The sequence below is a fragment of the Cervus elaphus genome, chromosome 9 (assembly GCF_910594005.1).
Source record: "Cervus elaphus chromosome 9, mCerEla1.1, whole genome shotgun sequence".
Lineage (NCBI taxonomy): Eukaryota > Metazoa > Chordata > Mammalia > Artiodactyla > Cervidae > Cervus > Cervus elaphus.
The window spans coordinates 83526514-83550963 of record NC_057823.1 but is presented as its reverse complement, the minus strand read 5'-3'; the positions used below and the strand labels follow the sequence as shown (position 1 = coordinate 83550963).

General features: G+C 39.5%; 1 protein-coding gene across 2 annotated transcripts in view; it reads right to left on the bottom strand.

The window, feature by feature from the left end:
• The window catches only part of VCAN (versican), a 115737-nt gene that overhangs the window by 34025 nt on the left and 57262 nt on the right, over positions 1-24450 (bottom strand). For both annotated transcript variants that reach the window (XM_043913544.1, XM_043913545.1), the window contains 3 exons: positions 8506-13716; positions 5144-5257; positions 1982-2095 (listed from right to left, as the gene is read on the bottom strand). In XM_043913544.1, the coding sequence (XP_043769479.1) occupies positions 1982-2095; positions 5144-5257; positions 8506-13716 (5439 nt within the window). The remainder of the gene's footprint in view (positions 1-1981; positions 2096-5143; positions 5258-8505; positions 13717-24450) is intronic.

The following is a 24450-nucleotide window of genomic DNA, read 5'->3' as shown; positions in this document are numbered from 1 at the left end:
AGTTACTAAAGCAGAGAACAGAAAAGGTCAGCTGAAGAAACAACAACACAGTCATCACCGAAATTTGGATAGAAAACTGTTTAGACAACAATGCCGCTGTTAATGAAGAAAACATTTGTTCTTAGGCAACCTGAAAAGAGGAGAAAAAAATCTTTCAGTGTCCTGGCAGTAAATCACAGGAGCACAGCTGCATGTCGTAAACAGACTGGCGTAGCTAGTCCTCAGCAAATCATGTGGATGAAAGTTAAACTCGTTGTAAGATAAAATAGAAGGTACCTGAAAGGCGATACCAGAAATGAAGAAAAATGAAAACGTTTTCTTTTTAATATTCTCTTAAAAGGAAGTAAAAGGTAATTGCCCCCAAACTCCCTTCCAAGGATGTTACTGCTGAATCTATCTGCTTCACATGTAAATAAAATGCTTCTCCTTAATACTTTAGAAGAGTGAAGATGTTGAAAAAATCTGGGCTTTCCAAGGCCACTGAGGTTCATTCTTCCCACTCTCTAATTTACTAGTTGTGTGACCTTGAACACATCACTTTTCCTTCCTGGGCCTCAATTTCTGGTCCACTTAACCCACAGAAATATTGCTGTCAGCCAAAGGAAATGATGTACCTTGAAGCACACGGTAAATTAAGAAGTAACCAACAAAGAGTATCTCTTTGTATTCCCTGCCAAGAATTACGCTGAGTCAAGAAGATCAGAGCCCTTGCTTTGCTCAGAGCTCTCTCACCAGCACCCAGAACTGTGCCTGTAAGACTGCAGGTGTTCAGAACACTTGTGGCACAAATGATTTTTTGAATCACTCCTTGTACTTGGAACTAAGTGAAGCCAGAATCATTTTAACACATAAAAGGCTCAAGGACCTCACCCTTTTGTTTTCTTCAACAAATAGCATCTCTCCTACTGTTTTCTTTAAAGAAGAGGATCTTGTTTGGTCAATTATCATATTTATATTTTACAACTTTAAAACAGACCCATCCTATGCAATAAGGAAAAAGAAAAGAAAACCCTAAAGAACCCAAACATCACCCATCCCTTTCCAATGGCAATTTAACGCACAGTTCTTTTAGCTTTGCTTTGTGTCGACATCCAGATTCATGCTGCAAAGTGGAATGGGGGCCAGACCAATGTGTCTGAGTTATTAGACACTCATTTTCATTTTGTCTGGTGGAATGGAAGTTTGGCATTAAGCACTTTTATCAAAGCCAAACCACTGTATGACTTTAAGAAGAGGAAATCGATGTTCCAAAACGGAGTGTGCGGAATATGCGATCTGTTTCTGATTGATGGGCTCAAAACTGTTACCGTTAACCACCCAAAATACACTCTCAGGTTGGCCATAAAATGCAAACTACAGGGATCACTCGATTCAAGCCATCATGAATTTAGGCTTTTCATTCAGAAAAAATAGGTTTTTCTTCAGTAGGAAAGAAACCTGGTTCACAATATCTTTTCTGTAGTATTTGCCAAGCCAAGGTGAATGTATTCACACAACTGCATTAACTCATTCTCCAGAGATGATCAACTATGAACAATAAGACCATTGAGTCTCAAATGCTGAGAGGAGAAAATAAAGGCAATTAACACTTGAATTCAATATCCTTGGTACAAGCCACATACGTGACTAAGGTCCATGCCTAGTCTGTCTCCAGGAAGAATATGTACCACAATGTTCCTGTTGGTGGATGGATGTCCTTAAATTCAGCTCAGCATGCCTGTCTGCAAAATTACATTCTATCAGCAAAACAACAATGATCAAATGAACATTATTGTTCAAATGTTGTGAGCTAAAAACGCATCAGGAAACCTAATGTATTTTGGCAGCCTGTGAATTTCCTCTGCAGAAAAGAATATACAGTATGGTCAAAATTGCTAACAACAACAAAATCCAAATAATTATGACAAAGGGCTGTCTAGGATTAATAGTTGAAATGAAGTATCAATACTGTTCTTCATGCAAATGATGCAAAAGCTCTTACCTTGCTCACAAAGTGCACCAACATAGCTCGGGAGGCAGAGACACCTGAAGGTGTTAAAACCATCAATACATGTGGCTCCATTGCGACAAGGATTAGAATGACATTCATCAAAATCTGAAATAAAACCATAAAAGCCATAAAAGTACTTTCAGTAAAAGGTCAAAAGATCCTATTTTGTAAGATTGCCAGATAAAATACAGGGTAGCCAGTTAAATTTGAATTCCAGATTGAAAAAAAAAAGAAATTTTAATATGTCACATCCTTTATTTAGGGCAAACTTATACTAAAAACTATTCATTTTTAAATTTTAAACTTAAATGTCACTGATCTAATATTTTTATTTGTTAAATCTAGAAACCCAAAGAAAATTTCAGATATATTCAGAGTAAGGTCATTATCTCCACTGCTGTTAGATGAGTCCCATGAGCCTTAAAATCAATAAAGAATCCCCCTAGCCTTCCCACCAATTCTGGTTCATGCTCTGAGCACCTCACTTGTGAAACACTGAAAATACTTCACTAGCTTCAAAGCCTCCAGACCCTTCCCTTTCCAATACATCCTTCATTCAGCTGATTGTCATATTCTTTAGACACCATCAAGATAATTTTATTCATTTGCTTTTTAGAAAAAAAATCTTTTTAAATGTTTAAATTTATTTTTCAATTTTTACAAAACTTTTAATTTTATATTGGCGTATAGCCTATTAACAATGCTGTGACAGTTTCAGGTGCATAGCCAAGTGACTCAGCCATACATATACATATATCTATTCTCCCTCATTGGCATCTAAATATTCCGAAGACCCCGATTATCCAGAGCAGCAGTCGTCAAAATGTGGTCCCTGGACCAGCAGTATCGGTATCACCTGAGAATATCAGAAATGCATGTTCCCAGGCCCATCCAAGACTTACTGACTCTGATATTTGGAGGATGGGAACAACAAACTGTGTTTTACCAAGCCGTCCAGGGGATTCTCACGTATACTAAAGTCTTAGACTTTAGGCCTAGATCCAACTAGCTTTCCACTGCTCTTTCCCAGTGTTTCTCTCTCACACCCACTAAGGAGGCATCCAGAATGCTCGCGGTCCCCCAGCTCGTCCTGCGGTTTGCAGTCTCTGTGCTTTGGCTTGCTATGTCGAGTCTTCCTCTCCCACTAGAAAATCTTCCCTAATTTCAGTGTCTATATCGAATGCAACCTTTCTAACAGACATCTGTGATCTCTTGTGATGAAATTAATGCCTTTACTCCATAGCATTTTGCAATTACACTAAAAATTTAGTTAATGTTTATTTTAAGTATTATAAATGAATCTATGTGTGTTCGGCCACTTTGGTCATGTCCACCTCTTTGTGATCCCCTGGACTGTAGCCTGCCAGGCTCCTCTGTCAGTGGGGATTCTCTAGGCAAGAATACTGGAGTGGGTTGCCATCCCCTCCTGCAGAGGATCTTCTCAATCCAGGGATCAAACCCACATCTCCTGCATCTCCCATATAGCAGGCAGATTCTTTACCACTGAGCTACCAGGGAAGCCCAAAAATGAATATAAAAAATAAATTAAATTTCTAAGAGGTATATGTTGTATTCTTACCTAAAGAAATGACCTTAGTAGAAATGATATTATATTAATATCATAATGATGGTTTTATATTGTTTGCTAAGTGCCAGCCATTGATCGAACAGTTTCACATATATTAACTCATTAAATTATTTTCAATTGATTGTAATGTGAAAAAGAATGGGGGTCATACATATATTTTTATACTACACACATAAATTTGAGGGCTTCCCAAGTGGCTCAGTGGTAAAGAATCTGCCTGCCAATGCAGGAGACCTATCTTGATCCCTGGGTCAGGAAGGTGCCCTGGAGAAGGAAATGGTAACCCACTCCAGTATTTCTGCCTGGAGAATTCCTTGGACAGAAGAGCCTGGCAGGCTACAATCCAGGAGATTGCCAAGAGACAGACAGGATTTAGCAGCTAAACACACACAACATATGTAAATTTGGTATTTAAGATATAATTATTTCTTAAATGTTATCTATTGTGATCCCTGTCTTCACTGCTTAGCACACAAATGGGACGTACTAGCTCCATTGACTTTTGCTTTTTTTTTTTTTTTAAAGATAAACACTCTTTTAACATGAATCCTGGGGGTTTTGTCTCAACATTTCTGTGTAATCTAAAGTGTAATCTTTACTCAGTCATTATGAGAAAACCACTATGGTGCTGCTAGAAGCAGCACCTGATGAGTAGCTCCCGTCATTTTCTTAGGGTCAAGGTCTATATTTAGCCAAATCAAAACTGGAGTCCTTTTACAATTTTTCTTCAGGAAAAGGAACCCCAAATAAGAATGGAAGTAAAAGGGACTGATTTTGTAAAGAGACAATGACATTCTTTGGAACCCAAAAGAGAGGAGGAAGGCAACAATGTCACAGACCCTAGAGGGAGAGGTGGACTAGGCTGGTCTCTGGGCACAGCCAGAGAAGGTGCTTTCCCATGACACGCCAGAACAGCAAGTCATCTCAAAACATAAAAACTGCCTACTTTTTAAGTTGTTGTTTAGTCACTAAGTCATGTCTGACTCTTTGTGACCCCATGGACTGTAGCCCACCAGGCTCCTCTGTCTGTGGGATTACCCAAGGCAAAGATGCTGGAGTGGGTTACCATTTCCTTCCCCAGGGGATCTTCCCAACTCAGGAATCAAATCTGCGTCTCTTAGGTCTCCTGCATAGGCAATTAGGTTCTTTACCACTAGCACCACCTGGGAAGCCTATTTTTTAAATAGAGCTTTCTAAGAGAAATTTGTACTTAAATTGATAATTTACTGATATGCAGATTTGGAGACAGAATAACATTTTTTGTCAGTATTTAAGCAAATATTCTATCAAACTTCACATTTGTAACGCCTGAGTGTAAAAACCACACATAAATACAACTGATCTCAGTAATCTTCCTTGAGTCCTGGTGATATCAAGAAAATTCAATAAACACCTATCCCTGTTTCCCACAGAGTACTTAAATTACTCTATGATTTTAATTTCATCTAACATGCCATTCATCTACAATGGGCTTCTCTGAAATCCTCTGATGGATTCAAGCAACATAAACTCTCGCCCGATACATCTGGAAAAGCGCTACAGTCTTTCAGGGAAGAACATCTTACCAAGTTCACACCGATCACCACTGTATCCTGGCACGCAGGTGCACACGTAGGAAGTTTCAGTAGGGTAACAGGTGCCCCCATTGAGGCACGGGTTCGTTTTGCAACGATCAGGTCCTATCAGGTTCAGGAAAGTAAGAAGAGCAATTAGGCTCATCTCTCAGTTTCAACGCATTTTAGCATAAAATGCCATTTTTTGCTACCATAACATAGGCTTTACCATAGCACTATGCATAAAAAATTAACATTAACTTTACTCTCTGGAGTGTTTCTTGGCATTATAACTAATTATTACAAATTGCATCTATTCATTTCTGGGATCCAATCAATCATCATTATTTTTAAACAGTATTTTGTATGGTATCTGGCAACTAATTAATATATTCTACTGCAGATTTAGTTGGCATGATAATGGCAATTGATTTTAGTCAAAATGATTACACGTATGTGCACAGTGAATGGAAAATGTATTCTTTTAAACGAGGTTAGTTCATGTGAAATGGCTGGATACACAGAACATGCATTCTTTTTAGCATTGGCTTGTTACCATCATTTAAATTATTATTGCCTTTTACCACTTAATGCTCAGAAACTTTTTCTTCGAAAGTGTGCACTGAAGTCTCTTCTGCTACATTAATATGCTTTTTCCAAAAACACGTTCCAATTGTACTCCTTTAAACTATACTTGAAGAAAAGCAACACATGGATTAAACTCTACTGTGTAAAAACAAACCCAAATACAAAAATCTCACCTTAAGTGAAACCCCAAGCTTTTATTACAATTTTCTTATTAAAAACACAAAATTGACACTTCTAGGTGATCAATATAAAGGCCAGAGATACAAATGTTTGAGGAGAAAACAGCTTAATACATATTTTCTAAATGTAAGTACTTTTAGACTAATTGAGGCACATATGTTATTCTATAATATTGCATGGGTAATTATATTACATTAATAACTTATATATATTATTTGAATACTTTTCCAGAAGTACTTGCTTCAATGTTTAAGAATCCAAATGAGAGCTAACCATTTTTACAAAAGAACTGAAATAAATAGGCTATATATGGAATAAAAACCATAGTTTCAAAAATTTTAAGTCCTGAAAGTCAGAAATAATTGCATACCAAGAAAAGATATCCACTTAGGAAACATGAGAAACAGGTATGGCTATAGAAAATAACAGCCTTTCCCACCCAGGAAAGTCAAACTCACACTTTCTGAGTGTTAAGCAAATTCTGGACTATGAGAAAGACTTGATAGGGGCACATTTGCCTGTGTGGGTTCACGATCATTAGGTTAATTCAGATGCTTGCAACTGTTTCTTCCAAAGTGACCCCAGTTTTGCTAAGGCTCCCTATAGTTCTAAAGATCTCCCTACTTCCGCCTTCTGCTTTTGAAAACACGCTGCTTAGATGACAAGGCTACGGTCCACAACACTTCTACCTGCTGCTCTCAGTGCAAAACCAAAAGGACACTAAAGTGAAAGTGGCTGGTAAAGTGTGACGTGCCACAGAAGTGTGAAGCACAGCATTACTCCCACCACAGACACGAGACATCATGCGAGAGTCCAGGACAAGGGCGTGGCGAGGAAGGGGCTGTGAACTGCAAGTAGCTTCGATTAGGAGAACAGCTCTGTTTTCACGCATTTTATTCCTCCCTAAACAGTGCGTAGTCACCTCGGAAAGTTGAAACTGCAGCAAATAGACCAGGCAATCCAATAGGAGCCGTTGTTTACTGAATTCACCTAATGTGACGCTTTGTTTTGCAAAGACGCAAGCTCTGATTCTAGGTAAACATTATGAATTGGGCGACTGGTACACATTTCTCATTTGTCAAATCCAACTCTCTAGAGATATAGTTACTACCAGGGATTTCTCTATCATATTTCCTCTAACCTGAACTATATTTCAGCTAAATTACAAAAGAAAAAATATTGGCCGGATTACTAGGTTATCATTTACAGATTCAATAAAGAGTGACCAAAAAAAAAAAAAAATCCATCAGCCACCTTTGATCAGTTGTATTCACAAAATACTTAATCATTTATAAAAGTTACACTTTATGACTATTTCACTCTATCTGAAGCACAACAAAACTGAAGCATTGGTAGCACAAAAGATAAGGTTGCAACGCTCAGAAGAATAACTCTAAGTATGGCCATGCTATAAAAACATACTCATTAAAATAAAACATATTTTTAATCAACACAGTCCTAGAAGTACTGTTTTTTGTTTTTGTTTTTTTCTTTTTCTAGGTAGCAACTAGGTGGTAATAGCTACTTGTGGATTCCACTAACATTATTATTCCCACTGTTCTTGGAAAACACTATTAAACTGAACTTTTCAATATTATCAACTAGACTAAAAGGAAACTAAATTCTACAGAGTAAATATTCCAAGGTCTCTGCTTTACATGTAATTAAATATTATTCATTTTTATATTATATTAACAGAAAATGACCAAAGACCAGTGGAAAAAACCACCTACTCTGGAGTCAGGCCCATCTGGGTTCAAATACCACTTTACCATGACGTGTGAGGCTACAACCCTGGGCCAATTACAGAACTTCTCTGAATCTCCACGCCCTACCCTTTTAAATGGAGATAATAATGTATGCATTGTGGCCTTTCTGTGAAGCTTAAATGACATAGTCTATATGAACCAGTATCAAATTCATGCTTCCTGTCTACTCAGTAAAAACCTAGAAATCTTTTCTCAACAGGCAGAGTTTGAATATATACCGAATGAATACTCACTGTGGCTAGGCACTGTGTTAGAAGCATTATGTAGACTACCTATCTAAAGCAAGGAAATTACACAAAAGTATGAACTTATAACTGATATTGTGTGAACCATGTTAAGTATTTATTAGAGTTACTTACTAGTCTCATTTGTAAAGGCCTGACAGATTTTAATATTGCCATAATAGCACCCATTCATGACAGATTTTTTTTTTTTTAATAAGATACTTTCCCTGTTCCTAAAGCTAAGATGTATAACTATGGGACCTAAGACAAAGTCATACTTAAGTTGTGTGTAAAGTCAAATTGAATTTTTATACCATTAACAATTTCAGGTTTTCCATGTTGCAATTGAAAAAAAAAGAAAAAAAAAAAGAAACAACATGTTTCTTAAACCCAGAAAAATACAAAGTATATCTTGGAAGCCCCCAAACAGTCTATACTTACTTTCTTTGCATCTCATTAGGGAATCAATACTATGGCCTGTTCTGCTGTACATGAACAATACAAAGAACCTTCACCCTTTTTCACAGTACCACAAAATTATATAAATAAATATGTTAGGACCAAGGGACTGTTTCCACATTTGGAAACAGATTTATCAACGTTGTGTCCTTACCTGGTAAATAGATTGCTGTGCCTTCCACTGACTCTTCATTAATGCCAATCAGGAAACTGGTTTCATTAGAAGTTTCCAGAAGGGGAAATGACGGAGTTGCAAGCTCAGTATTTAACTCTGTGGTGCCTAGTGTTGCCTGCTTATTAGAATCAAGCATCCTCGTCGGTACTTGCTGTTTGGGGGTCACTACTGTGGAATCCTCCCCTCTGATCAAAGCTGCCTGTGTTTCAGGGTTTATTTCCAGAGGAGAAGGGATGGTGGGCCGCTCAGAAGTCTGTGGGCTGGGCTGAGGCCCCACAGCTGCCTCGACCCCATGAATCACAGAAGCAGAAGGAGAATGTGGCCGCAGTGTAGCACCTTCTAACTTCGTTTCACTTGCAGCTGTGACAATAGACTCAGCCTCAGGTGTTTCAGTACTGGGAAACACCTTGACTGTTTCCCCAGAAACCTGGACACTGGTTGTGCTGTGAGAAATTTGGAAAATCTCAACTTCTTCTTGAGCAATTAGTTCTGTGGCAGAAGCCTCCGTTGGTTCTAATAGTTTAGGTTTACTTTCATCTTCTGAAGGCTCTGTGTCAAGAGATGAGGATGGAGGCTCAGTTAGGTGAAAGCGCTCTTCACTCGAGGGTTTGAAAGTTGCTTCAACATCTGCAAGTTCTCCTGAGGGTACTGGGGATGTGCTGGCATCTGTATTTGGCAGAGCACTTGGCTGGGGGTCTTCTGAGTGCTCAGAGTCCCCACTGCCTAAGTGGACACTGAGTGAGGGAGATGATGGTGTCTGAGAGAGCAGCTCTGCAAAAGCTGAAACTGTGGATGTGTCAGCGGAATCCGGCAGACGGGATCCTTCCATCACATCAGGTGCCTCTGTTAAACTCTGAGCCGTTAGGTAGGTAGTACCAATACTTACGTAGGGGGTAGGATCTATCAGTGCCTCCTCAGCCCCAGAAGAGAACTCTGGTTGGAAAGAGGGACTTACATATTTCTTTTCTTCATCCTCATTCTGTGTCCTTTCCAAATAGCCCACCGTTGATATGACTTCACTTTGGTCTGCAATAGCTTGACCATCAGACAAAGTGCTTGATTCAAAGATGTCATCCAGGGTTTTGGCTTCAGTTTTTGACTCTGGGTTAACCGTGGCAGACTTACTAGGAATGGGCAGAGAGGTGGCTGTGGGAAGCAAAACGTCTAATTCTGTCTCTGAGCTAAGGATGGGGATCCCAGTTGTGAAGATAAAGCCTGAGTGATCTAATGGATTTCTGTCTTCAGGAGCCTTCGATTCAGGTGTTGCCTGAGTGTAATTAGCCAGCAGAATATCACCGGAAGCCTCAAAGTTTTCCTCGGTTGAAGACACGTTAGCAGCTGCTTCATACTTCTCTTGAACTTGAGTGCTGTCTTCACTACTGTCAGGAGGCCCCGAGGGTACTTCTGGATCCAAGTCCGTTTGCATTCCAAGGATGTCTTCATATATCGGTTTAGTGTGATCAATATCTATGATAGTATTTTTATCTGTGAGCTCAGGTAGAATTTCAAGGATGGTACTCTCTGTCATGGTCAATAGTAAATCCTTGTCCTCTTTGTCCAGATCTATAATAATACTTTCAGTAGCTTTTCTTCTGTCGGGTTTCAATGTGGAATCCTTGAATCCCCCGAAATGGTCTTGGAAACTATCTGCAGCACCTTCTGTGGCCCTCTCATATGACGCTGTACTTGCCGGTGTGCTGGCTGCCTCAGGAGAGCTTTCATTCTGCTCGGGATGAAGCGGCAGCGCCATCGAAACTGTCGGGAATCCATCAACAGTAACAGCTTCAACACTTGGAGCCGTGGGATGTGTTTCCAGGGATCTATCAGAAACAAATGTGGTGCTTCCTTGCCTAGTCGCCTGAGTCATTCCAGAAGCGTGGACTTCTGCATCAACTGCATCCAATTCCCCAGAACCTTCTCCAGAATGTTCATAAAACAGGTCAGATGGTTTTGGTGTTGATGTAACAAATCCTTTGGCCATTTCAAGATCATACGTTCTAGCCAGAAAATCAGTGGAAGAGGTTGCTGTTTCTTTAGTTTCTGCTGTTGAAGAATTCTCAGTAGAGACTTGATCAGTCAGAGGCTGCGGTCTGCTGGTCTGGATTTCTTCTGCCCTACCATGTGTCTGATTTTGAGAATGTTCGGGGCCTGTGGAAAAAGTGAGAGGTGTCGTGAATGGCCCTTCTGTTCTGGCGTCACTTAAAATTTCTGGTAACGTTGTGCTGGATGCTGTCTCACCATCTTCGAAAATGCTGTCTGTTTTGGAAATGAGTGGTCTCATTTCATTTGCTACATTTTCCATTCCCTCATAGTCTCCACTTGTATCATTTAAGATGCTGGCTTCTAAACTTTGTACTTGAGAAGTCAGGGGATATAATGTGCTAAGGACTTGTTCTATTTCGGTAAAATTCACTGATCCTATAGTAGGCAAAACTTCTTCCCCAGATCCCAGTCCAGAGAATAAAAGATCTGTATCTGACTCTTTAATTATCGGGCTCGTAACTTTGGGAAAGGGTTTTATACTTTCTTCCTCTTTGATGGTTGAACTTGCAATTACACTTTCAGCTGGTACTGATTCAGTCACTGAGGCAGTAGCTAAGAAAAAATGGTATTTTTCTGTAACTTCTGGGAGAGCAGTGTACAATGCCAAGCCCTTTGAATCCAGATTTGAAGTGGACACGTCAGCTAAGGGAATGACTTCCTCCTCCACTTTCTCATCAGTACTGTAAGTTTTCTTTGTCGTTAGTGTGAAATAATCTGTGGTTCGGAGTCCAGGTTCAGGAAATGTCTGTGAATCAAAAGTTGTTTGTTCTGGTGCAACAGAGCTTTGAAGGGGTTCAAAGGATTTTTGTTCTTGAATCTTTTCCTCTGACACTATTTCACTTCCATTTCCTTGCCTTACAGGGTTGACTTCTTGTCTAGGCCATAATTTGTCTGGCTCCACAGTTGGGGGAAAGTCCATTGCAACTGTGTGATTCTCCTTCACCTCCCCCTCTTTGGTTGAAGCTTCAGTACTCTCAGCTTCTGCTGTTGGCAAAATGGTGGATCTTTGATCAGTTTCATCGATAGCACCTTCTTCTCCCAATCGTTGGTCAATAAATGGGGAATCTGTTCCAGAGGCTTTTCCCGCGGCACTGGGAAACACTTGGTCGACAGAGCTGCTTACTGAGAGCAACTGCTCGCCCGAGCCCTCAGCAGAGGCCGTGAATTCTTCCCAAGGGAAGGCTGAGGTGCTGACCGAGGTGCTGCCAGGTCCTTCAGAGTCAGCAGTGTGGTTACTGAGGTCCGAGGTAGGTGTGACAGATGGTGACATCTGGGTATCCTTAAATGCTGCATCCCCTGAGCCTTCCATCATCACTATTTCTTCTTTTGTCATGGGATAAGATACTGTCGAGAATTCTCTGAAGTCACCACTGAAATCTTCCTCCAAAGGAAAATCTGTAGGAAAGCCCTTTATTTCTGCCCTGTGAATTGGCTCTCCTGAGATCTCTGAAGCCAAGTTTTCCTTGGATGTTTGGCTTATAATTTCAGCAACCTCTCTGTCCACTGCAGTACTCAAGACTTGTTTGGTTGGCTCAAAAGGGAATACAGTTTCCACATGTGGAGACCAAGTGCCAACTGCTTCCTCTTCAGCTAGAATTTCAGGCTCTAAATTTAATGAAAGTGAAGGAACGGTGGTGGTTTCTGGGTCAACAGCAGCTTCTCCAGAGCCCTGCTCCCTAAAGAGAGAGACGGGGCTCCCTGGGACAGTAGATGACTCTTCCAGAATCCCAGGTTGACTGCTAAGGCTGGGATCTGTGGTCTGTGCTGCCAGATTGTCTAAAACTTCTGCGCCTGTAAAGACAACAGTAGAACTCGTCGTTTCCCTTTCAGACTGTGTGGGTGTCATCTGGGACATGAAGGTCTTCCTAGCAGCAGCTGCTAAATCATCAGGTGGACTTTCACTTGAGCTTTCTAATTCAGAGGGTGAAACAAACTGATCTGATCGCTGGGTAGGGGAATGTACCCCAACTGTAGAAGCTGTTCCTGTAGCTCCCTTCTCCTCATCTTTCCTTGTTGTTTCCTCCAGAGGTGGACTGAAAAGCCACTCAAAAGTGTCTGTCTCCCTTACAAATTTGGTAGGCTCTACTGCAGAAACCTGTTCAGAAATTGAATATACGGAGGTTGCAGGGACATCCAAAAGGCTCTCCGTGATCATGATCTTGCTGGTGTCTAAAGTAATGAGGGAGTCTGTAGTATTTTTCTGTGATAAATCAGTTATCATGGCAAATATTTTATTTTTGTCTTCTTCTGCTTCCCCAGAGCCTTCCAGAATTGGAATTGAAGGACTTCCTGAGAACTCGACAGTGTGTCTAGGGGTTATTTCCACCCAGCTTTCTACTGTGGACAAGGGCTCCTCAGGCTGTGGAGTCCCTGTTAAGATAAATGATGCAGCCTCGGACACAGGTGCTGACACAGAACTGGCAACTATACTTGGAGGATGTGTGGTAGAACTTTTTTCTGCCTCTTCACCAAATGTTCCTTCGGTAGCCCCTGAAAAGATGATTTTTTGAGATTCTTGGTCAATGGCAACATCTCCTGAAGACTCTTCAGGAAACAGAGGTACTGATTCAGTATGTTCATGCACCAGATGATCAAGTTCAGGACTTTTCTCTGTGATTGATTCTGGCCCCTCGGTGGCTTCTCCCTCATGGATAGAGGCTGTGGGGAAAATATCAGGCTCACCACTTGAAAAAGACTCTGGTGTTTCAGGGTAAATCTCGGGTCTCCACGTAATTTCAAGGGACTCAGTTGTTTCTTTAGGTTCATTGGGTTGCATGGCAGTAGACAATCCGGCATGGGTGATTATAAACTGATGACTATCACTTTCACTGCTGTCTGAAAAATTCTGAGAAGGTGCCACACTTTCGAACTGGCCACGCCTAGCTTCTGCTGCTTCTGGGTCCTTGGGAACAGTGGTGACTACATGCTTCCCATTTATGTACTGCACGGATGGGGTGGTCGTGACATCTGTGGCATTGGCACACTCCTCATCTTCTTCATCCTCTTCACTGTGCAATATACCAAGTAACTCAGGTAAAATTTCAGCAATTAGATCGTGCTCTGGATCTGTCTCTTCACTACAAGGCTCATCTTCTTTAGATTCTGAATCTATTGGATGACCAATTACACTCAAATCACTCATTCGACCTGAAAAAAACAAAGAGTTTTCACAATACTTAAATAGAAGATTTGGCAGTGTACGATAGAAGAAATCGATAGCAAGGCTGGCTGATCACACTCTCACACAAAAAGAAGGATTCAAATCTGTTCACAGTAAGAGCAATCACCCTTCTACACATGGTTCTCAGTCTTCGCATTTGCTGTTTGATATTAACAATGGGAAAAATAAATCCAACTGTAGCAACAGGTCACAAAAGCTCTTCAACATGTTTAACAAAACCACATCCTTAAAATGAGACAAGGTACCATGTACACACAGTGTAATCATGAAATGGAGGAATTCATCTCTGTGCGAACTGGAAAAAAAAAATTTCAAGTTAAGATCACTTCACCAGATCATACAAAGTAACTGATTGCTGTCCTTTGTGTCGGTGAATGCGAAGATGCCCTCTATTGAATAAGGAAGTGAGAAGCGATTTCTTCTGGCCTCTTGTCATAAGTTATCCTAGAGAAGACTTTTTAGAAAAGTAAAAGAGAGGTTTCTTTATAGCCCTTTCACAGTGTAATGACAATCCTGTCCCAGTGCAACAGTAAGACAAGACTTAGCTGATTAACAGACTGGAGCCACATTCCATGCACAAGGGCAGGAAGCCCTGGGGAGGAGGGGCTGGGGGTCTCCATGCAGGGCTGTCTCACAGAAAGCACCAGGAAAGAAGAGCCCTCCACACCTTTACACCTTTATCTGTAATGAGAGGTGATCTGGACTGGGGCAATTGTCATTCTCTTTATTAACCTTTTCTCCAACAGAATTCAGGAGTCACTTCTAAACATTAGACCTAGCATACCTGAAATAACACCTATCCTCGGAACATTTCCTAGATTGTAGATTGCCACAGGGCACCAACCACTAAGCCCATCTGCCTTTTCTCTCTCCAGAAATCCCCTAGCAAAGCTTCTCATCTGGCACCAGGAGGGAGTTCTGCACCCTCATTTGCATCGGAGTGGAATTCAGTGGTCCTTGGAGAGGTTCCCACCACTGCAGATGTCCTAGTTTCAGAATCATGGCAGCACAGAAGGTACCTGTAGGTGTGCTGACCCCAGGAGAGGACAGAGAGGCTCGGAGGGTTGCCCAGGGTCTCGCCCTCTGGTCCCGGGAACACTGTTGCAGAGACAGCTTTCAGCCTAGCCCTGATCCATGCCACACATGCTTAGGTTGAACCTGAGAACTTACAGGAGGAATAATAATCACAACAACGGAATCACTCCTGCCCCTAATTGGTAGGGAAATGGCTTCTGTTGTCAGAAGCCACTCCCCTTCACCCATGAAAGGATTAACATCTAGCACTTCCTGATGTCAAAAAAGAAAAACACTCTGTTGAGACGGTAGCAATATTGTCTGTATTCTTTGTGTGTGTGTGCTCACTGCTTCAGTCATGTCTGACTCTTTGCCATTGTATTCTCTGTATCAACATAAATACAGAAGTATATGAACACCCAATAAAAACTCTACAGAGCTCCTTCTTTTTTTAACTATGGTTTGCTAATACAAAAAAAAAAAAAAGACCACAAAACTTTTATGTAACTAGAAGATACATTGTATTTACATTAATCCCTTTCACTCTAATAAAAACAAAAAAGAAAACTTTTTTTCTCTGTATCCCATCTTCACCGTCTTGTCACCATAAAATATCAATACTGTTTGTGTCAGAGTAGGTTACTCTTCCCTACTCCATGTCCAGCCTACTTAACTTTCACACAGTACAAATCATTCCTTATCATACATTCACTGCTTCAATCATGGAAACAAAGTGGGATAGGTATTCAAATGAACAAAAAATACTGCTACCCTAAACAGAAATGTGATCAATACATAACTCTGGCATATTACAAAAATATAAAACCCCACCTAGAGGGGTGGATGGGGTGGGAGGTTGGAGGGAGGTTCATGAGGGAGGGAACATATGTATTAACTATGGCTGATTCATGTTGATGTATGGCAGAAATCAATACAATATTGTAAACCAATTATCCTCCAATTAAGAAAAAATAAACAACTAAAAAATAAATAAAACAGATGGCCAACAAGGACCTACTCTACAGCACAGGGCACTGTGGTCAATATTCTGTAATAATCTAAATGTGGAAAGAATTTGAAAGAGAATTTACATATGTGTATGTACAGCTGAATAACTTTGCTGTGTACTTGAAACTAACACAACATTGTAAATTAACTATAAACCAATATAAAATAAAAATTAAAAAAATAAAAAATATGTAAAACTAATATCGATGATTTCTGCCATAGAAGTTATAGCTACTCCTAATTGCCAAACTCATGGAAATAATTAAATGCCATACCTTTTTTTTCAAATAAGTCCATTTAATATTAGATCACAGAAGTAATTACTGTGATCTTATACTGTTTCATGGTGTATGTTTTAAAAGAAAACATCTTCAGATGATAAATACCTTTTAATTCAGCTTGTGTTGAAGGCTACCTCTCACAAAGGAAAAAAGAATGTGAGAGAATATATATGCATATGCTTATACAGGTATATGAGAGAAGGCATTGTTAAATGCCTTCTGTGCAAATCAATCTTTTGAAATATCACATCTATAACCTTATCTAATCACTAAATCAAGTAGTCTCATTGAGAATACTGTTTGAATATAGTTGAGTGAAAGTGTGTTAGTTGCTCAGTTGTGCCCGACTCTTTGCAACCCCATGGACTACACAGCCCACAGGCGCCTCTGTCCATGGAGTTCTTCTCAAGGTGAGAATACTGGAAGTGGGTTGCCATTTCCTTCTCCAGGGATCTTCCCGACCCAGGCATCGAACCCAGATCTCCTGTACTACAGGCAGATTCTTTACCGTCTGAGCTACCACGAAGCTACGCTCAGTTAAACGATTCTGTGAAACTTTGTAGAATTTAACAGGAACTTCAAAAATATGCCAATTTTAAATTGCTTATAGTGCCGTTTAGTGTATCACCCTTTTCATTAGGTTTCATTAGGTATAAATATCATAAGAACTCATTATTAAAAATGATCACACATACAGTCTAAATTTCCACAGCACCTTGCACTTAAATACAGAAAGAATTTCAATAAGAAGCATAGGTGTGTGTCAAGCATATTAAAAAAAATCCCCATCACATTTTGTACCTTTGTATAAGCAATAGAGATTAAACTAACTACTCAGCCAAACTTCTCCAGCCAAACACAAGGATAAATAAGGAAATAACTGCTTGATAGTCTTTATTTATAAACTTCTAGGCTGGGAATAGGGTAAAAATATTCAATGTTATTATAGATTTGTATGAATTTCTAAATAAATTCCTTAAATTTTAGAAAAACAAAATGGATATAAACATAGCCCATGAACTTTTTAGTGAATAATTATAGATAGAGGTTCCATTAGGTATGATGTTGGTAGCTCTAAAAATAAGTGGGGTGGAAAAAAGCAGAAAGAAGACATAGAGGCCTGTCAGTGTCAAATGTCAGCATGTCAAAGGAACTGACACTCTGATGCTCAATTACATGTTTTACAAAAGAAAAGAATGATTTAAAATAAAATGTTTTCCTAGCAAAGAAAACAAAGAACTCATTGTAAATCAACAATTTTTATAATAATTTCATTGATTATCAACTCATTAAGTCTATTTAATTCAATTAATTACAGTCCCTGACATTCACTTTATGTTCTCTAATTGCAGTTCAATGAACAGAGTATAATATTCGTTTAGTCCATTTTCCACTTGGATAAGGAACCCTGACATTTCTTATTGCTCATAAATCTGAGGACTCCCTTAGCATTTTAGACCAGCGTATCAGGACTAAACTGTTAGATGTAATTTATTCCATTTTCTAACCTAAATAAATACCACAATACTTCAGTCACAGCCATATTATACTTCACACCATAGCTCAGCATCGTACTGGTTTTTGCATGCAAAATTAAATAAACTCCCACAACCATGCATGGCACCCAAAAATGCAATCTCCCTAAGACCAACTGATGGCACAAAATTTACTAAATACCTATTCTCTATGAGAATATTTGGCAGACTCATATTTACCAACTTCACAGAAACCTACAGCCTCCAAGGGTGTCTTCCAAATCTTTCTCTTTCTCTCTGAAACAAGTCCTCTTGCCAATAGGTTAGAGAAATGACCTTCTCATAACTCGTTTTTGCAAAGGACACTTTTTGATTGTGCATAATGCAAATGTACCAATCATTACATTTAAATTAGAATTCCTTTTCCCACCTGCCTTCCAAGTACCTGATCTGCCTTGCCTCAGAATGGCAGAAAATACAGAAATACTTAAGCAATTTCATCTTATGCTTCTCATTGTTCTTTGAAGCTGGCACTGACCAAAGGACTATCAGTGCATCATAATAAACAGGGATTGAGAAGATACATTTCAAAAAGTGCTCATTAAATATAAGCACTGTAAAAATGCTCCACTTAGCAAGAATTCTTAAGCAAAGATATGAAATGTGACATGAAATTATCTGGTTTCCTTTTCTGAAAGGAATCTTCTCACAATTAACTTGTCAGTGAAAAGTGAAAGTGGAGTTGCTCAGTCATGTCCAACAATATGCTACCCCATGGATTGTAGCCCACCAGGCTCCTCCATCCATGGGATTTTCCAGGCAAGAATACTGGGTGGGTTGCCATTTCATTCTTCAGAGGTTCTTCCTGACCCAGGGATCAAACCCAGGTCTCCCACATTGTAGGCAGATGCTTTACCATCTGAGCCACCAGGGAAGTCTTAATAACTAATCAGTATTTATTATTAAAGTAAGTTGTGTTCCAAATGGTTTCTTCTGATTTCTTAATATTGGTTCAAGGGTGAAGAAAATATTCATTGCCCAGGGCTCTGAAGACAATTTTTTTGGCCAACAGATTCTCTACAGATGAATCTATATTTTATTCTCAGCATGGCAAACTTGTTTTCATACTTTTAAAATGTCATGAAGGGCTTCCCTGTTGGCTCAGTGCTAAAGAATCCACCTGCCAAAGCCAGAGACACGGGTTCAATCCCTGATCTGGGAAGATCCCAGATCAGTTGCTGAGGAGCAACTAAGCCCATGGACCACAACGACTGAACCTGTGTTCTAGAACCTGGGAGCCGCAACCATGGAGCCCACGAGCTGCAACTACTGAAGCCTGTGAGCCTCAGGGCTCATGCTCTGCATCAAGAGGACCACTGCAATGAGAAGCCCACATGAGCCCCCACTCACCACAACTAGGGAAAAAGCCTGAGCAGCCACAGACCCAGCACAGCCAAAAATAAATAAATCAATAAATAATTTCTGTAAAAAGTCACAAAATCTACTTAGGATAGACAAGTCAATTCACTCCTGCCACCGCCACCGCCATCTCACCCATATTCCAATTTGCTCCTCTTTATTTAGTTTCTGAAGTTACTTCTTCATCCCCCTTTCTGGCCACCACCCTCACCCACCACGCATATTATGAGAGAGTTGCAAGACCTATAAGTATTGCAAAGCAGAAAAGTTTCTTTGCAGGGTGTGTGACCGGCGGGGGGTGGAGGGGAGTAGGGAACACCTGTGTTTTTGTGAAAGCAAGTATTTCATCAAGAAATTGTGATCTGCTCTATTTTGTACTAACAGTGCAACCTCATGGAATAATTAATGACCCCAACTCTTAGGTGAACAAATTCTTATAAAATACAACTCTATTTTAGAATTTTATTCTAAGGGTGATATAAGTTTTATTTGGACTACAAGAGTCAAACCACAGAACTCTACACAGCATATGTATAATCTTTTCCCTGTTTCTATGAATGTATTTTAACAGCTTGAATATACCACGCTAATAGATGTTTTTAACGGCATTTCACACAAAGCTTTATTGCTAGCTGACCTCAAATTACTCATCAAGTATATTTAAGTACTTAATGGCAAAGTTTTGTAGACATAGCACAAGTCTTACAATCACACTGTTAGCAGACACAAAACATAGTTGCTAAGATGCAGAGGCAGCTGGCTAAAGTCCATGTTTTCTATAGGGAATTCTACAATTTAAGAGCTTTTAATTAAATCTAAGTATATACCAATCCACTCAGTGGAGAAATATTAGGATCACATTTCTCTATTAATATAGATTTCATTTTAATGTGTGGAAAAAAAGATTTTGGTTCCTTATTTAAAAAATACAATAGACAGCCATACTGAAGTACTTGAGAAACACTTACAGAATTTAAATAGAGAAAACTTGAAGTTGTCTAAGGTATTTAAGCTTTCTGACACATACCTATGAATCTAATATATCCAGACATAAGCAAATGCTTCAATTTCATTCACCATTGACATATTCTTAACTAAAATAAAATGCTAGCTGCCACCTTGTAAAGCAAAGAAGACTACCTAATGTGCCTTTCCACTAGGTTGTCTCAGACGTTCCAAATTTCCCAACGTTTTCAAAATTTGAGACACTAAAAATGGTGCCAACTCAGGATGTTGAAAAAAAAAAAATGACATTAGTGATCGAGATATAAATATCATCCCCAAATCTTGTCAGTTGTTTCCCTATGCTTAAATTACTTTAATAATTGAATATCACGTGATATTTAGATCAATGCCCAATCCCTCCAGAGGTAAGAGATTAAACCAGAGGCCAGAGATCAAGATTGGATTCTGTGACCTGTGTCTCCCTGTTAGTTCTGCGAGCTGAGGTTCATTTGGTGCACCACCCATGCATGCTATCGGACACTGACAGCTCCTGCTTGCTGAGAAAGGAGCTCAATATTTCTCAATTCATGAATTTTATACCCAGAAAGCGTAATAAACAATATAAGCGTTTCTGACGGCCTCACTTTTGAGGCAGACATGTTATGGGGATGATAAATGGGAATCATCTCTTTTCCCAGCTTCAGATAATCCTCTAATAATGCTGTTCTTTCAAGTGGAAAGAATGTGTTTAGATACAGTCATCCGCTCTAAGTGCGCTTAAGGAGTTACCACTGAGTGTGGGCTTCTCTTGCTTATGGAAGAGGCCCAAGGGACTCCCTAACTTCCAATTTTTAAAGGATAAGGGCTTTCCTGGAGAGCTTAATCAAGTAATTTTGGGCCCTTCAAGCATTTTTGAACAGTAAAATAAAGAGCTGTATGAAAAAGAAGGCAGGTTATTTCAGTTTGTAAATGTTTCCTTGAAAGCAGAGCAAATGACAAAAACCAATTATTGGGCAATGCTTACTTTTCTTATCTTTTTTATGTTAGTTCCCCATGATTGTCAAAGCTTTTCATAGATAAATAGATGACAGATAATGACTAGATGCCCAACACCAGAAAAATACTTTGTTCAAAATCAAGGATTTAAAATTTAGGTAAAACTCTTTGACATAAGTAAAACAAATGCCCCTCATATGTGTGTGTGTGTGTGTGTGTGTGTGTGTGTGTGTATCTCAATATTTCCTTCCAAGCTTTCAAATTAAAGCTACTAAACTGAACTTTACCAAACATCACTTTGTTTTAATTACAACACTCCTTTCTTCAAAAGTTACCTCTTCCAACTGACCTCTTCAATAGCATGTTCAAACAGCTCCATCACTGTCCTCACATTTATCCTCACCCTCTCATTCTTTGTTCTCATTCTCTGCATCTCTGAGTTGGATGCAGAGAAATCTATGCCCCCATCTCAATATCCTCCTCATTCCCAACTCACATTTCTATTCAACAAGAATCCTCCTGCCCCGAACTTGGAATGCTTCATAAACCCTCCTTGGAGCTTCTCTCCTGTACTCATGCATGATCCAGCTGAAGTCTCCATTCCTCCACTAAAACTCCTCGGACCAAACGGGTTGTGTCTTTCATTTGTATGCCATAGGACTTATGTCATATTGTTTCTTATTTATAAATTCCCTAGTGGTTATTATATACTTGTCTCACCTTCCCTACTAACTTCTATGTTCCGTAAAGTGCAAGGATCTTTTAAACATGTAAGGCTCTCCTTATTCTAGCCACTTAGCTTCTCTTTTTGAAAGAATGTCTACGTAGTTATTTATCATCAGGAATGGAAACATTTACATTTACTACTTGGACACTTTCTTTGAAATACCTGCATTTTTTTCTGGTACTGCAGAAACTGTTTTTTGGCTTCAATAATAGCTCAAATTCTGAGACACAGCTAAAAGAGACACAGATTACGCAAATATTAAAGACTTCTATGGCTATGAAAATCAGATAATCTAAGTAGCAGGCATAGTCTCAATATTATTTTTTATCATTCCTTTCCTTTCCAAACATAGAATCCATATAGGTTCATCTCAGGGCAATACTCACTATTTTTCTCAAGTGGAAATATATAATGAACAAATTCACTTTGTCAGTAGAGTCAAAAGAATCCTTAAGCCATGAGCATATGTATTTCCTTTTAATTTCCATGCTGATAGAGAGAAAGTGATATGGGTATGGCAGGGTAATTCAAGATATATTCTCCACCCCTCACAATCACTTTTGATTCAATTACAATTATTTTGCAATGTTAAAAAACATATAGTTTCAATTACAGTTATTTCTATTTTCTTCCTTCCTTACAGATGAACCTTATAGGTTCATTTAACATGTGTGAGAAAAGCTACCCTTCCCAAAATGTGATCAAAGGCCACCATTTCATTTAGGGGAGACTGAATTAAACATTTTTTTTCCCTCCTTAAAACCGGTAAAATACAACTTAAACTTGCAGAGGTTTAAAGCAGCCCCTGCCCCAGGTATATGTCTATATCTCAACCCCTGTCTGAAGGTCAGAAAGCCTTTACTTTACTGTAGGGTTCAACATTCTCCAGGAATAAAGACTGCATGCATTAAAAAATACAGACATCTAATACTAAAAAAAGAAGGCAAGTTTAAGAAAACAAACAACAAATATGAAGGCCTGGGTCCCACCACTAGAAATTCAGATTCAAGTTGTCTAATGGGGAATGGGGGAGTGGATATTGTTATATGGAGGCTCCCTGGTGATTCTGATATAAAGCCAAGGTTGAGAAGCAACATGAGCAGAATTTATGCACTGGGGGATCTCCTGGGGCTCCACAGAATGGCATCACTGTCGGCCAGCTGTTGATACCTGGTTGATGCTGTTCTGTGCCCTCCTGGGCAACCTGATGGTTGCTCAGCAAGAGGATGAAGGCCCAGAGTTTCCTGCGAGGCTGATTCTGAGACTTTGTCTGTTATGTTAACTTACCTCATTGTTGCTGATGTGGTTCAGTCACTCAATTGTGTCCAACTCTGCGACCCCAAGGACTGTAGCAAGCCAGGCTTCCTTGTCTTTCACTATCTTTTGGAGTCTGCTCAAACTCACGCCAATATTACCTCTATTTTTCTTTTTATTAAAGAAAGCAACTATCTTTTATTGTATACTCTTCTTGCTTATTGATTATTTCAAGTTGCCTTCCCAAGCTATGGAGGACATTATTTTCCTTTCCCTAGCCCTGGTGGCTCAGACGGTGAAGCGTCTGCCTGCAATGCGGGAGACCCGGGTTTGATACCTGGCTCGGGAAGATCCCCGGGAGAAGAAAATGGCACCCCATCCAGGACTCTTGCCTGGAAAATTCCATGGACGGAGGAGCCTGGTGGGCTACAGTCCATGGGATCGCAAAGAGTTGGACATGACTGACTGACTTCAATTCACTTCAGCTAAAGTGGCTTGACTGAATGGCTCTATTTCAACAAGCCTTTAAAATACTTCCTGCGAGTGAGTGTGAAGAGATGGGCAGAGAATGTTTTATCTTCAGAGAGTGAAATGGCTCCCTCAGGAAGCAGAGCAAGGTAAGATCACAACGTAATAAAAGATGGTAACTCTAGTATATCCCGTTGTACTCTACAGAAGCATACGCGGGTGTGTTCTCTTTTCCCTTCCTCAACTTACAGAACCCCAAACCTACTCCGAACAGCACGTGGCCAAAGAAACTAACTCACCCTGTGAGATGCCAGGAATACTGTGGTGTAAGATGAAAAGATGAAGTCACTAGAAGCCCGACAAGGTAGTGTATGCTGATTACATCCTGGGGGCAAGCAGGTCTGGGTACCGGACTGTGACATAATATGTCAAGCTTTCATAGACACCAATGTTGAAGTACAATTAAACTTTCCCCCTCACTCAAGGGATTCTTTCTTTCCGGTGTCACATCTCCTACTTTAACTTATCTATGGAAGAGTTTATTTATACATTCTCACAATAATTCTAGCAAGTATTTAGAAGGTTTGCCATAATTTATTTTCCTCCTCCAAATCAAACCATTCCTTTTAAGAATAATTATAGCTTTCATGCTACTGGATCAGGGTTTCCTTCTTGATTCACACTCAAAAGGTCTGAATATTGGCATATCCCTCTAAGGAACACAGTTTCTCATGCAATAGGTGCTCAATTGTCCACAGGATACCCTAGGTTGAAACAATATTTTACATTTTCCATTGCCCCAATTGTGTTGTAAAAAAATCAAACTATTTCCATACAAACGAAAAAAAAAATATATACAACAGTTTTCACTAAAAAATGTTCCCCTGCCCCCTCAACCAGAGCACCATTCTTGGAATCTTTCTATCAATAAGTCACTTATTAACCAGCTTTTTTTTTTTTATATGTGACAAACTGGCCTCACTGAGGTTCAATGTAATAAATTTTGCAAATAAATTTTAAAAACTGACAAAAACAGATAATGCATTTAAATTATTTTTTCATTTTACCTCATTAAAATGAAACCTTTACAAAGCATTTCTTTTTCTGTTTCTT